The sequence below is a fragment of the Heptranchias perlo genome, chromosome 3, assembly GCF_035084215.1.
Source record: "Heptranchias perlo isolate sHepPer1 chromosome 3, sHepPer1.hap1, whole genome shotgun sequence".
NCBI lineage: Eukaryota > Metazoa > Chordata > Chondrichthyes > Hexanchiformes > Hexanchidae > Heptranchias > Heptranchias perlo.
In genome coordinates, this window is record NC_090327.1 from 97,517,956 (window position 1) to 97,532,162 (window position 14,207).

Sequence of the window (14,207 nt, forward strand, 5' to 3'; positions counted from 1 at the left end):
AGTGTGTTGTGCACTTGGAAAGTCAATGAACAGCTGCTAGAGAGCTGTGCATCAAAGTGCTAATAAGATGCCATGCAGCACAACACTGCTGCCTTGATTGCCTCCCGTTACCTTGGCTGCCCCAGAGAGATCAGTTAACTTCTTCTGGCACTAAGTAGCCGTGCAGGAGTTTGCTGGTGGTGGCACTTGCTGCCGAGGTCATTTCCTGCCACCAGGCCTGGCTGGTGCCCCTCGTGGTCCTCCTTCCCTAAGGGCCAAAGAAGCTGATCCTGCTTTACCACATTAAAATTACACCTCACCTGAACAGTCTGTAAATCTGTGAGCCCATTGACTTGAAGAACCACCAGCCTCCGATATCCCAGTCGGCCAAACTGTTAGAGACACAAAATGGCCGCCTTGGCGCTTTCAACTGCTGCATGCCAGTTTTAATGCAGCAGCAATACTGGATTTTTCTCCCCCAATCCTTCAGCTCCCAAGTAGACCTCCTACAGAGGGCACTAATACTTGCCAAGAACTTTCCATGAACTTTTATTGAAGAAGCATCGAGGAATATTGGACTGGTTCATGGCAGTGTAACTGAGTTGCAGTTCTAGCAGTCAGCTGGTCAAGGAGGAAAATCTAGTCCCACAATAACTTGGTGAGAAAACTTGCAACAGTTCTGTGAGGAAAAGTAAGCCTTGGTTCAGTGGTAGCGCTCTCGCCCCCGAGTCAAAAGGTTTGGATTCAAGTCCCACTCCAGCGACTTGAGCACGATTCAGGCCAACACTTCAGTGCAGGACTGAGGGAGTGCTGCACTGTCGACGGTGCTATATTTCGGATGAGACATTAAACTGAGGACCTGCCTGCCCTCTCAGGTGAACGTAAAAGGTCCTATGGAACTATTTGAAGAAGAGCAGGGGAGATCTCCCTGGTGTCCTGGCCAATATTTATCCCTCAACCAACATCACTAAAACAGATTACCTGGTCATTATCCCATCGCTGTGGGACCTCGCCGTGTTCCCCATTCTTGAATGGCGAGTGCCAATTGTGCTTTTCATTTGTTTGGTGCTGAATGTGGATTGATGAATTGACTGACACCAAATGGAAGATGTGGAATCAGTGGATGAATGGTTACAGGACTGCTTATATGACAGGGGTGGGGTATGTTATCGTGACATTGGTCCTGTGTGAGTGACTAACTGAACCTTCCAGCTGTCAGGGCATCCCTGGCATCTCGAGCATCAATGTGATCGGCGGGTCTTGTCTGTTGCTGCCTTCTCTGCTGGACACCTGCAGCTCCCTCCACAGCACGCCTTCTGTTGTCAGTGTTGAGGCCCACTGAGGTGAAGTTGCTTTGTGGGAGATGCGGGTCTGAAAGATTAATGCTCTCACTCTGCTCCGCTGGACCGCCAGCCTCACCATTGCCAACGCTGAGGGAGCTTGAGATGCCACTGAACTCTACTGCCTCCTCCTCCGCCGGGGAAATTTCTACTGTGTCTTGCGGTCCTCCACCGGTCCTTGCCCTCTCCCTGGCATTCTGCGCTCTCTTCTCCTACAAGGATGGAACGACATACCTATGAGTGGCTCTGAGAAATGTGTATATCCAGTGGATGCCGTGTAAACGGTGAAGGTGAGAATCAGGCACGCGCATAAGGAGTGTGGGTGACATGCCTTTGAGGATCGTAGTCACGGTGCCATTTCAGGATGTGTGATGAGAGTGGATGGAGGTGACTGAAGTCGTGCGAGATAAGATGAGGATTGCGTCTCCTGGCAATGGAAGGAGGAAACAGAAGTTGAACATGTTTAAGGAGTGAGTGCGATAGGAGGTGCATTAAGGAGGTGCATTAAGGAGGTCCGATTTTCCTAGTGAGAGTGACGTGGGGTTGGGGAGTGGTGTGAATGGAGTAGGACTGACAAGACAAAGTGAGAAGGGGTGCAATGCAGGATCTGGGCGAATATAGTCACTGAAACCATGACCTCTGGGTCACACTCCTGCTGGTGACCTCCTCTGCCCACTCCACCCAGACCTTCTTTGTTGTGGCTGCAGGTTTCTTTTTTCCACTGGCCAGAAACAGCACCTCCCCCCTGGCCCTTACTGCATCCAGAGGAGCATCAGTGAATCGGGAGGCAGCCTTTCCTCCTCTTGCAGCTATCTTTCACTTCCTGGTTCAATCAAATGCTCCAAACCTATTCCTTCATTTGATTCCTGCACTGGCCCTTTAAATGGTGGCCAGAAAATTGCATCATGCAGGTGGCTGTGACGGCCATTGATGCATAGTGGAGCCACGAAACCCAGAAAGTTTTATTGACATGACGCCTGACCCTTAAAATTGGCACGGCTTCACCGTCTCTCGATGTTGCGCGTCCCTTGTCCACGACCGCCCTCCGCCCTCCCCCCCCACGCTCTGCTCCCGTCTCTGCATTAATATCAGGGCCAATAACTCAGTGAGTGAGTGGTCAATCTTAGGAACAGGCTCCCTAAGGAGACAGATAGTATTGATTCATTCAAATGCAAATTAGATGGATTTCTATCAGAAAGTAACATTTTGGGATACAGTATATGAATAATTTGAGACATGACTTGTGGTAAATGTAGCATGCTTGGGAGGAAAAAGGTATCCTATGGTTCCCAAAACTTTTCACCACTGGGGTTTTCCTCACATCATGTCTGGGTCTGTTGTAGACTAATTGATAGAGATTGATTGCTATGATTAGTCAACAACTCTATTATCATTGCATCATGTGACGACTACCAGGATGGTAGAAGGAGAACTGGATGGACCTTGGTCTTTTCTCGTCTCGCAATTCCTATGTTTCTATGTTTGTTGTTGTGGTCTCTTGGGTAAGAAGCTTGAAAGGCCATCTGACATTCAATTATCAAATATATACAGACTTCATTATTGGTTCACTTTCTAATTGACTGACGTTTCGCCTTCGAGTTTGAGAGAACAGACATTCAAAATCCAGGACGTTCCGGTAATTCTTTTCCAGGATGGAAGAGGTAATTCTATTAGCATTTTCCAATTGCCTTGATCCAATGAGAAAGGTAATTCTTGAAATCTCACACAAGTGGCAATTTGAAAAGAACTGACCGTTTGAAATTGGTTAGGGTTCGGACTAGGGGTTAGTGGTTAAGATTAAGGTTTAGGGTTAGAGATTAAGGTTAGTGGTTAGAGTTTAGGGTTAGGTTTAGTGGTTAAGGTTAGAGTTTAGGGATAGTAGTTAGGGTTAGGGTTTTGGGTTATGCTTAGGTGTTAGGATTGGGATTAGGGGTTAGGGTTAGAAACCATTTTTACTTATTATCATTAACAATGCATTGTCATTAGACGCGTCCATTAACAAAGAGTGTTTGCTCTTCATTTACCCTGTTGAGGCACTGACATCTCAAGGCAAGGACAGACTTTCTTGACGGTTTGGGGAGTTATAACCATGACATTGATCTGAGACATGAGAGACAAAGTGATCTAGGATAAGGTAAGAAAAGATCAAAAAACATAACATTGGGTTTTCCCCATGATTAAAAATTGCACCCTTATTAATCAGCTTCCAGTTATGAGCTGAATAATTCCTGAATATTTTAATATATTTTAGAAGCCTCTTCATTTTTTTGTGCTGTAAATTCCAATTTCTATTGAAGAAAAATCTCACTTAAATTTTGTGGTTGTCAATTGATAATTTTGTTCCTTAATCTGAAATTAAATGTTCTCTCCTAAATAACTCTCTCTCTCTTTCTGTCTCTCTCCCTGTCTATACTCTGGTTACTTTCTTCCCCTCATCACTACACAGTTGCTTTACACAGAATTTTTATTCAGTGCTAATTGATCTTCATAGATTTTGGTGAATTTGAAGGACTCATCTCCTCGCAGAAGAACTCGCTGTGTGCGCCTTTCACCTGCGACCTTTGCTCTTTTATGTCAATCGTTGGTCCCCCTGGGTTGCTATGGTTTCCATTGTGAAGTCATGTGACATAGCCTCCTCATTTGTGATGTGGAGGTGTGATTATGAGGCCTGGGATAGGAGCCCTTGGCAGGTCTGCAAGCTGTTTAAGGATGGGTGGGGATTAACTATAGACCTTACAATACAGAATAATTTGGTCGATCACAGATTGGGACCCCCCCCCCCCGCTGCCAAGCTACCATCTAGAAGGACAAGGGCAGCAGGCACATGGGAAGAACACCACCTGCATGTTTCCCTCCAAGTCACACACCATCCCGACTTGGAAATATATCGCCGTTCCTTCATCGTCACTGGGTCAAAATCCTGGAACTCCCTTCCTAACAGCACTGTGGGAGAACCTTCACCACTCGGACTGCAGCGGTTCAAGAAGGCGGCACACCACCACCTTCTCAAGGGCAATTAGGGATGGGCAATAAATGCTGGCCTTGCCAGCGACACCCACATCCCATGAACGAATAAAAAAAAATTGGGGCAAGATCAGTCCTTGCGAGGGGCCTGGGTGAGCAACAAGCTCACGTTGAGGCCTGAAGAGATTTTAACTCTAGGGCCTCATTTAAATATTCAGACTCGGACTCCTGTCTGAACCAGGAAAAGAGAAATCGGGCGGCCGCCTGGGTCCCACGGGAACGGTCCATGGCAGTCATCTAAGTGGTGGGGGGGGGGGGGGGGACTCCCGACACGATTGGGGGAGGGGGGAATCAAAGGGGGGAAGGAGGCCCAAGGTTTCCTTGCGGACCCTGGAGGAGCACTCCTGCCCCTTTCTGACCAGCAAGGAAACTAAAAAAATTAAATTTAAACTTACCTTACTGGGCCTCTTCTGGCCATCGATCCAGCTCCCAGCAGATTTGGCTGTCACTGCACCCCCACTCAGGCCTCAGGTTGAAATCACAGATCGGGCCCAATTATGTCATTGGAGCCCGATCTGCATATTTAAAGAGGACCCTGCCAGCTTGGGGTGGATGTCCTTGCCACCTGTAATTTAAAATTGCAGTCAGTCAGATCAGGCGGGAAAGAATGCGTAGGTCCTCCCCTCCATTTTAACAGCCACCCCCCTCCCCACCACTCTGCCCTGGTTTCTACCAGGCAGGCAGGAAGTTATAATTGAGGCCAATTTGATGACAGCAATGGAGAATGTGCTGGTGAAACATGAGCATGGTCGTACATTTGGAAAGTCAATGAGCAGCTGCCAGAAATCTGGCCATTGTTGCTCTGTGAAGTTGCACCAAGCTGACATCACCATGTAACATGACCATGTTACATTGTGCAAAATGTAAACACAATTACCTTGGTAACCTGTCATAGCCCAACAAACTTCTGCCTCAGCAGCTGCCAGATTCAGGTCACAGGTGAAACAGTGTTAACTCTCTGTCATCTCCATTCAGACTGCTCTGCCCTTCCACTCCTGAAAGATCCACCATTCTCTGCAGAACCTCTGGCAGAAACATCTCCAAAGCGTCCCAATTCGGAGTGACTATTGACAGCACAGCCGACCTGCATCCATTGTCACTAGACACGTCCCTTCCAGTTACTGTTCTTCAATCTGAAGATAAATCTCATTTTTAATCACTTCAGCTTTGTGGTTATTTTTTGATTAACGATTTTCTTCCTTAGTCTGCTCAATCTGAAATTAAATTTCTGTATCTCTGGTTATTTTCTCCTTATTATTAGTTTCTTTGCACAGAACTTTCACTCAGTGCCCAAGTGATCACTGATTTTGCTGAATTTGAAGAACTCCTAGTCTCCTCATCTCTTCTCACCAGAACAAACACACCGTGTGTGCCTTTCACCTGCAGCTTTTGCTGTCTTCTCAAATGCTCTTGCCTCTGGGTTGCTATGATTTCCATTGTGAAGTCATGTGACATGTGAAGTCATGTTTCATGTGATGGGGAGGTGTTATATGGGGCCTGGGTTGAGACCCCCATGGCAGCACTGCACTCTGTTCAATGGCGGGTGGGCTTAAGTCACAGATGTGAGATACCGAATATATTGACCAAAGATTGGGACCCCCAACAGCCATATTGGAGTGTGCAGCTGTTTGTTGCTAATGTAGACATCACAGTACCACAGGTTGTCTCAGTGCTCATGTCAAAATATGTAGAAAATAGGATTGTAAACCATAATAAATCAAAACTAATGTTCAAAATCCATTCTAAATCAATTATTTAAAAAAAACAGATTTAAAGTAACATTCCAGCATAAAAGCATCATTTTAAAATTCCTGCTAATAAGGAGGAATGATAGTGATTCTACAATGTATATTCTATAGTGTGGGGCCGATTTCTTTGTCTGTTCTGCCAGACTCCTGCCGTAACTCTGGCAGCTGAGACTCACATGCATCGGATCCCAACCTTAGTTCAGAATTACCATTCTGCTTGTAAGGGTTGGATGGAGCCTTTGCACACCCCTTACAAGACCACTTCTGTGGAGGGGGCAGGGCCAGGAGTGGAGACTCCCTACTTCCTCAGCCCTTAAGGAACCTAATATATCACTAGAGGTATCTGAGGTATAGTGTAGTGTAGTGGTTATGTTACTGAACTAGTAATTCAGAGGCATAGACTAATAATTCAAAGACTGTGAATTCAAATCCCACCATTGGAAAATTTGAACACAGGAAATTTTAAAAAGCTGGTAGCATGAAGTTGTTGGATTGTTGTATAAAACCAACTGCTTCACTATGTCTACATGGTCTGGCCTATATGTGACTTCAGTCCCACACCAATGTGGTTGATGTGAGATGAGTCTCCAGAAGGGCACAAATTGGTCCTCCTGGGAGATCCAGGCCAGGGAAGGAGTCTTGACCCATGAAGTTTAAGACAGTGGGGTTCCTTTGCTGATATACTCACTAGTTTTACCTTTTCTAAGACCTAATGTATGCAGGAAGATGTTCTGTTGGAGAAGTTGTTGGAAAAGTCTTGCAACATGGGCAGTTGAGAGAAATGGTGGGGCTGACGGTTATGCCAAGGATTTTTGGAGTGGGGAGGCTGCAGTTCAGAGAAACCATGGCTTATGTTGGACCATGGTTGGAAGGAGCTGGAAGAGGGAGTAGCCTGTGAGCTGGACCTGGGAGCATTTGTGAGAGACAGGATATGAGAGCAGAGGTTTGGGAACACACTTGGATTGTACTTTGAAGATTGAAAGGAGTTTTGGAAAGGCTGAGCTTTAGTAGTAATCATGGTGGGAATATGAGGTGAGGGTACTCCTGGGTTGGGGTATGGGGCTTGGGAACACTGTGAGGTAGAGAGGAGATTGGAGTACTCAAGGGAGAGTCTGGAAACTGGGAGGAGTCAAGGACTTGGGCATCTGGGGAACTGTTTTTGAAGTGTGCATTAGAAAAGACTTGCATTTATATAGCGCCTTTCACAACCTCAGGGCGTCTTCTAACGCTTTACAGCCAATTAAATACTTTTGAAGTGTAGTCCCTGTTGTAATGTAGGAAACATGGTAGCCAATCTGTACACAGCAAGGTCCCACAAACAGCAATGTGATAATGACCAGATAACCTGCGCATGCGTGGACCCGAGTTTCCGGTTGCGGGGCCCTGCGGCGTGTGCGCATGCGTGACGCAGCGGCACGTGCGGTTATCGTGGTGGCCCTATTCACAGCGAAAACTCTAACTCTTTTAACATCTTCCAGTTCTGACAAAAGGTCTTCGAGCTGAAACACCAACACTGTTTCTTTCTCCACAGAGGCTGCCTGACTTGCTGAGCTTCTCCAGCATTTTCACTTTTTATCTCCCAAACCTCCTTTTTTTTTTATTCGTTCACGGGATGTGGGCGTCGCTGGCGAGGCCAGCATTTATTGCCCATCCCTAATTGCCCTCGAGAAGGTGGTGGTGAGCCGCCTTCTTGAACCGCTACAGTCCGTGTGGTGACGGTTCTCCCACAATGCTGTTAGGAAGGGAGTTCCAGGATTTTGACCCAGCGACGATAAAGGAACGGCGATATATTTCCAAGTCGGGATGGTGTGTGACTTGGAGGGGAACGTGCAGGTGGTGTTGTTCCCATGTGCCTGCTGCTCTTGTCCTTCTAGGTGGTAGAGGTCGCAGGTTTGGGAGATGCTGTCGAAGAAGCCTTGGCGAGTTACTGGAGTGCATCCTGTGGATGGTACACACTGCAGCCACAGTGCGCCGGTGGTGAAGGAAGTGAATGTTTAGGGTGGTGGATGGGGTGCCAATCAAGCGGGCTGCTTTATCTTGGATGGTGTCGAGCTTCGTGAGTGTTGTTGGAGCTGCACTCATCCAGGCAAGTGAAGAGTATTCCATCACACTCCTGACTTGTGCCTTGTCGATGGTGGAAAGGCTTTGGGGAGTCAGGAGGTGAGTCACTCGCTGCAGAATACCCAGCCTCTGACCTGCTCTCGTAGCCACAGTATTTATATGGCAGGTCCAGTTAAGTTTCTGGTCAATGGTGACCCCCAGGATGTTGATGGTGGGGGATTCGGCGATGGTCATGCCGTTGAATGTCAAGGGGAGGTGGTTAGACTCTCTCTTGTTGGAGATGGTCATTGCCTGGCACTTATCTGGCGCGAATGTTACTTGCCACTTATCAGCCCAAGCCTGGATGTTGTCCATGCTGCATGCGGGCATGGACTGCTTCATTATTTGAGGGGTTGCGAATGGAACTGAACACAGTGCAGTCATCAGCAAACATCCCCATTTCTGACCTTATGATGGAGGGAAGGTCATTGATGAAGCAGCTGAAGATAGTTGGGCGTAGGACACTGCCCTGAGGAACTCCTGCAGCAATGCCCTGGGGCTGAGATGATTGGCCTCCAACAACCACTACCATCTTCCTTTGTGCTAGGTACGACTCCAGCCACTGGAGAGTTTTCCCCCGGATTCCCATTGACTTCAATTTTACGAGGGCTCCTTGGTGCCACACTCGGTCAAATGCTGCCTTGATGTCAAGGGCATCCTCCGTTGTACGTAGTTATTATTGTTTTGTTTCATATTTGTGGTGCTCTACAGCACTTGCCGTAAGGCTTTCATTCCAGTCTGGGTGACACTGGGGCAACTCAGTAAAACCCCCTACAGGTATTTTGTTTTAAAAAAAGGCCGACCTTTTAACAGGAGTTTGACGGTGAATATTGCACCTGACCACAGGGACCACTGGGCTGCACAGTGCGGCTCCCACCAACGGCTCCGTCTCCCGCTCGCTCACCCACACACGGCACGCGCGCGCGCGCGCACACAGCTCTCCCGTCACGTGTCCCGCGAAGCCATGAACGTTCCGATGACGCAAGGCAAATACGTCAGGATCCTGCCGTGCCGAGGCTCCTCCCCCCTACACTCGTTGTTTGTTGTGGTTCGCTCCGCTCCGCTAACGCGCCGGCGCAATGTGGCGGCTGAATATGAGCCAGAGTGACGATGTGTTCGATGAGGAGGCGGACGAACTGCGGCTCTCGCGGAAAGAGTGGAACACCAGCATGGGGAAACGGCTCAAGGTACCGGGGGGATCCGGGGCCGGGGCCGGGGCCGCCGGCCACTGGGAGTGGAACCTGCAGTAACTGGTATCGAGCCCGGGCCCATGTGGTGGGACCCGTGTAACGGGCCGGGCCCTGTCGCTGGGCGGCGCCTGCATTCTCTCCTGTTGGCGAGTTATGATTCCCTTGGTCGCCAGCAGCCGCCGCCTCGTGTGCTTTGTGGTGAAGTTGCACAATTCGGCTGCTGTTTACTCCGGCTCTCCCACTATGGGTGTGTGTGTTGATGGGTGACCACACTGTTGTAGCACTGGCGCCAGCCCAGCTCTCTCTCTCTCTCTTTCTCTCACACACATGGGACTTGCAGCTGGTTTTATCTAAAACAGAAAGGAGTGTGGGATGGGCTGGGAGGGGTCATTTCTCTTCAAAGTACTCGCCCATCTCGGGAGGAAAATATTAGAAATTATTAGTGTGTCAGCCTTGGCTCAGTGGTAGCGCACACTCTCGCCTCTTGAGTTAAAAGGCTGTAGGTTCAAGTCCTACCCCAGGACTGGATCACATAATCCAGCCTGACACTCCGGGCAGATGAAGCCAGTCTCATCTTTCAGGTGGATGTAAAATATCCCTGTGGTACTATTTGAATAAGGGAGTTCTGGCTAACATTTATCCTTTTGTCAACACCTCCAGAAACAGTTTAACTGTCCTGAGCGGATGAAAGTTCTTTCTAGTTGTATTGTATCAAAGTATTTCCAGACTTGCCTTAATCTGTAAATTAGTTTTCTCAGGAACAGAAGTGAGCCATTCAGCCCTTTGAAAACTGAATTTGAATTCAAATTCTCAAACTTGTTTGTGGTGGCATCTGATCTTGCATTCTCTGGATTATTTGTCCAGTCCCCTGAATTGCTAGTCCAGTAACATAACCACTACACTACTGTACTCAACTATGAGCTGAAATGAGGTTCATTGCTTTTATTAATGTGGTGGGCATAGCATTTGTGGGTTCGTGATGTAGTGAAGATGGCTTGTCATTTTTAAAGTATGATTGGCTAGCTGCTAATTAAGTCACTGTAGCTTCCAAATATTTATTTCTAGGAAGGCCATCGGGATGGGCTAAACGCTGGCCGAGAATCCACTTTACAGCGTGGCTTCAATGAAGGTTACCGAGAGGGTGTGAAGAAGATGTTGGTCCCTGGACAGCTGAAAGGGCTACTGAGGTAAGAGTACAGGAGAAAAGTGCACAACTCTGCTCATGTGCAGTCTTGGTCTATGGAGCTGTGACCTAATTACTCTGAGGACAAGTGCCATGCGAAGGATTTACAGCACAGAAACAGGCCATTCGGCCCAACTGGTCTGTGCTGTGTTTATGCTCCATTTGCGCCTCCTCCCACCCTACATCATCTAACCCTATCAGCATATCCTTCTATTCCTATCTCCCTCGTGTGTTTATCTAGCTTTCCCATAAATGCATCTATGCTATTCGTTCAACCACTCCATGTGGTAGCAAGTTCCACATTCTGACCACTCTTGAGTAAATAAATTTCTCCTGAATTCCTTATTGGATTTATTAGTGACTGTCTGTCTTATATTTATAACCTTAGTTTTGGACTCCCCCACAAGTGGGACCATCTTCTCCACGTCTACCCCATTGAACCCCTTCTTAATTTTAAAACCTTTATCAGGTCACCCTCAGTCTTCTCTTTTCTAGAGAAAAGAGCCCCAGCCTGTTCAGTCTTTCCTGACAGTTGTACCCTCTCTGTTCTGATATCATCCTTAGAAGTTTACAACATGGAAACAGGCCCTTCGGCCCAACATGTCCATGTCGGCCAGTTTATACCACTAAGCTAGTCCCAATTGCCTGCAATAGAATCATAGAAGTTTACAACATGGAAACAGGCCCTACAACATTGAAACAGGCCCTTTGTAAATCTTTTTTGCACTTTATCCAGTGCTTCTATATCCTTCTACGAACACAACTGATGTCACAAGAACATAAGTCATTCAAAGCTCTGGATACCAGAATATCTTAATTCTGGGTTAGATGATGGGGTGATCTGAAGAAAGAACAGACAGACGACTGTGCTTTGGGGAACTCGAGATAATTGGGTGGGGGGGGGGCTAGTGGGGAGAGGAAAAGAGTCAGTGTATGAGCCATTAACTAACTACAGTACAGATATTCATATTTGTTTTCTCTGTCTCACACTGTCTCTCATTCACACACACTAACAGTGAGCATAACTTTGGGAGCTTGTATGATTATTCATTAATTGCACCCATTCTAACCCGATTGAACCTGTCGATGGTGCAACTCTAACACAGACTACAACCTGAATTAAGTTTGTAACACGTGTTAATTGAATAAACATCCTAAAACAAACTGGAAATGTGAAATAATACCGATCCATCAGCATATGAAGAGTAAAAGACCGGTTAATGTTTTGGATGTAGACCCTTGGTCAGAATTCTGAAGACATGTCAAAATCCAAAACATTAGCCCATTGTTTCTGTCTTCAGATACTGACGGATCTGCCATTCTCCGTTGATATTTCGAATTACCAGTGTTTGAAGAATCACTTAAGGAATGATATACCATTCTACAGTCAACTGTACTATAGAAAATGGAGAAATTTCAAGTATTGGAAATGTAAAAATACTAATGGGATGAATTGGCTTTCAGTGCATGCTTTAGCATTATCTGGTATTCTCTGAAATAGGTGTTAAACCAGCTGAAAGAAACAGGAATAATGAGCGACATGATAATTCTTGCATATTTCAGTGTTTTATGTCTGTAAAGTTGATCAGAAGATTGCCATAGATAATCTGAAGTGCAATATTCTCCATTGATAGCCGTGCAGTATATAGTACATAACCTATAGGAATGTACAGGACCAGAAAAGACTCTTTCAATTCATGTGGCTGGCACCAGAATTCAAAAGCAGTACACAGTTCACTACCTATGTCCGCCAATTGATTTTTCTCATCAAATGCCTGTCTAACTCCCTCTTAAAATTAGTGATGTTATCAGCCTCAGTTGATACCTGGCCAATCCATTCCAAGTATTCACCATCCTCTGTGTGAAATAGTTACATCTGATCTATCCATTATCTCCTCCCCCCTGCCCTTGCCATTCTAGGCGTCACCCCATGCTGCTTTGCTCTTTGAGCAATGGTAAACTGTTCCCCAAGGTTCTTCGGAACATAATTACTCGCTGTTAAATGGTTAAAAAGAAAATTACAGTGCTGGAAATCTGCAATAAAAGCAAAATCTTGGAAAATGCAACTGAAAGAGAAAAATAGATTAAGGTCTAGATGGGAAGTTCTGAGAGGTTACACTGAAACATTAGCCTTTATTTTTCACATATTGGTTGACTTATGCTTTGTTCTGAGATATTAGTAGATCTCCCAGGCATTGCTTGCAGTGTGTCAGAGGAACTATTATACCAGCTAGCTGCCGTAGCCTACAACTAGAGCATTACCAGAACCTGTTAACATTTAACATGGAAAATACCTATGTAGACTTAAAAAGTCTGACCCAAAATTGTGACAACTGTAAGTTAAGATTGTGGACAGGAAATGCATACACAAGATTTTTTAATATAAATATATTGTGTGCTGTTGATAATTCTTTATACTAACACCTGTAGCTTGTTATCTTGTATCACCAAGTAATGCTTTTATTTTTATAGACTGTTGGGTGTTCTAAGTAGGAAATACCTTGAGCAAAACTCAGTTTATTTTCTATTTGTGCAGTGCCTTGCTGTCATGGTTTCACCTGAATGGAAGTGATCCTAATCTCCTGGCCAAAGTAAACCAGCTCCTTGGTGTTGCTGCCCAGCAGGAGGAACTTATTTTTAGAAATCTGAGTCCACCCCCCCAGGAGACCAGTGTCAGTGATGTAATGGAGTGCATTGAGGAGATGAGCTTGGACACTGCGCCACAGAAACAACCAGAGGCAGGTAGCTGCAGTGGTGCTAAAGGTGAAAGCTGCTGCAACTCTGGCAGTGAGACTGGAAATCATGATCATGGAATCAACAGTACCACTTCGTCGCACCAGAGATGCTGTAGGACTGCAACAGGAATTGATGAAGCAGATATGGTTAAGCAGCTCTGTCGAGACTGTGCCCTCTTGTTGAAAGACTGTGAGCTACCAGTGGATATAGCACTTCATTTCCAGCTGCAACCTTAACTTTTGTAATGGAGTGCACCCAATATTTTTCAACATCTTTTTGGGGGGTTTTACAGTGTGATTAGTTGTGACTGTTCATTACCTCCTGAAGTAATTTTTTAAAAAATTAATAAACTATAAGGGTGATTATACCTAATATCTGGTTCTGTACCTCGGATGAGAGAAAGCCATTTGGTCCATACATGTTTGCCCCCATTTTTCTTGGTCTGATCCCCTCCCCATGTATCATCCCCCTCTCTCCCTCCAGCCTTTTAAGAAATGGGGGGGGGGGGGGGGGAAAGTCTTGTAGCCAATTCACGAATATTCTGTCAAAACTTCCCCTCTGGTCCCTCACACGTACTCCCAGGAGGCCCCAAACCCATTAGTTATTTTCCAGAATTATCAGTCTTATCTTCCAAATGTAACGCTCACCTAGTTTTCCAACTGTTTGTCTACAACCTTCTTGAAGGACTGCGGAACCTGTGTTCACTGCTGCCTCGAGTCCTGTTCCACAAATTGATCCCCCTGTGAAGAAAAGTAAAACTTCCTGACATCCTGCTTCCTTAATTTAACTGGGTGGGCCATAGCTCTATGTGGATCATATCCCTTCTAAGTAGACCAACAAACAGAATGCCAAGGCATCAAATTATCTACATAACTCAATGATTTCAGGCTGGGGATCATACTTGTTG

General features: G+C 46.2%; 1 protein-coding gene across 1 annotated transcript; it reads left to right on the forward strand.

The window, feature by feature from the left end:
* Positions 1–9,200: 9,200 nt before the first annotated feature.
* Positions 9,201–13,667, forward strand: otulina (OTU deubiquitinase with linear linkage specificity a). Its single transcript, XM_067980977.1, has 3 exons — positions 9,201–9,378; positions 10,447–10,568; positions 13,101–13,667. Exons 1-3 carry the CDS (start codon positions 9,271–9,273, stop codon positions 13,534–13,536), a joined length of 666 nt encoding a protein of 221 aa, XP_067837078.1. The 5' UTR covers positions 9,201–9,270; the 3' UTR covers positions 13,537–13,667.
* Positions 13,668–14,207: the final 540 nt, after the last annotated feature.

Coding starts and splice junctions, on each gene's coding strand:
- otulina (XM_067980977.1), top strand. CDS start 9,271: ATGTGGCGGCTGAATATGAGCCAGAGTGACGATGTGTTCGATGAGGAG. Junction 9,379..10,446: donor GCATGGGGAAACGGCTCAAG/GTACCGGGGGGA, acceptor ATTTATTTCTAG/GAAGGCCATCGGGATGGGCT. Junction 10,569..13,100: donor CAGCTGAAAGGGCTACTGAG/GTAAGAGTACAG, acceptor CTATTTGTGCAG/TGCCTTGCTGTCATGGTTTC.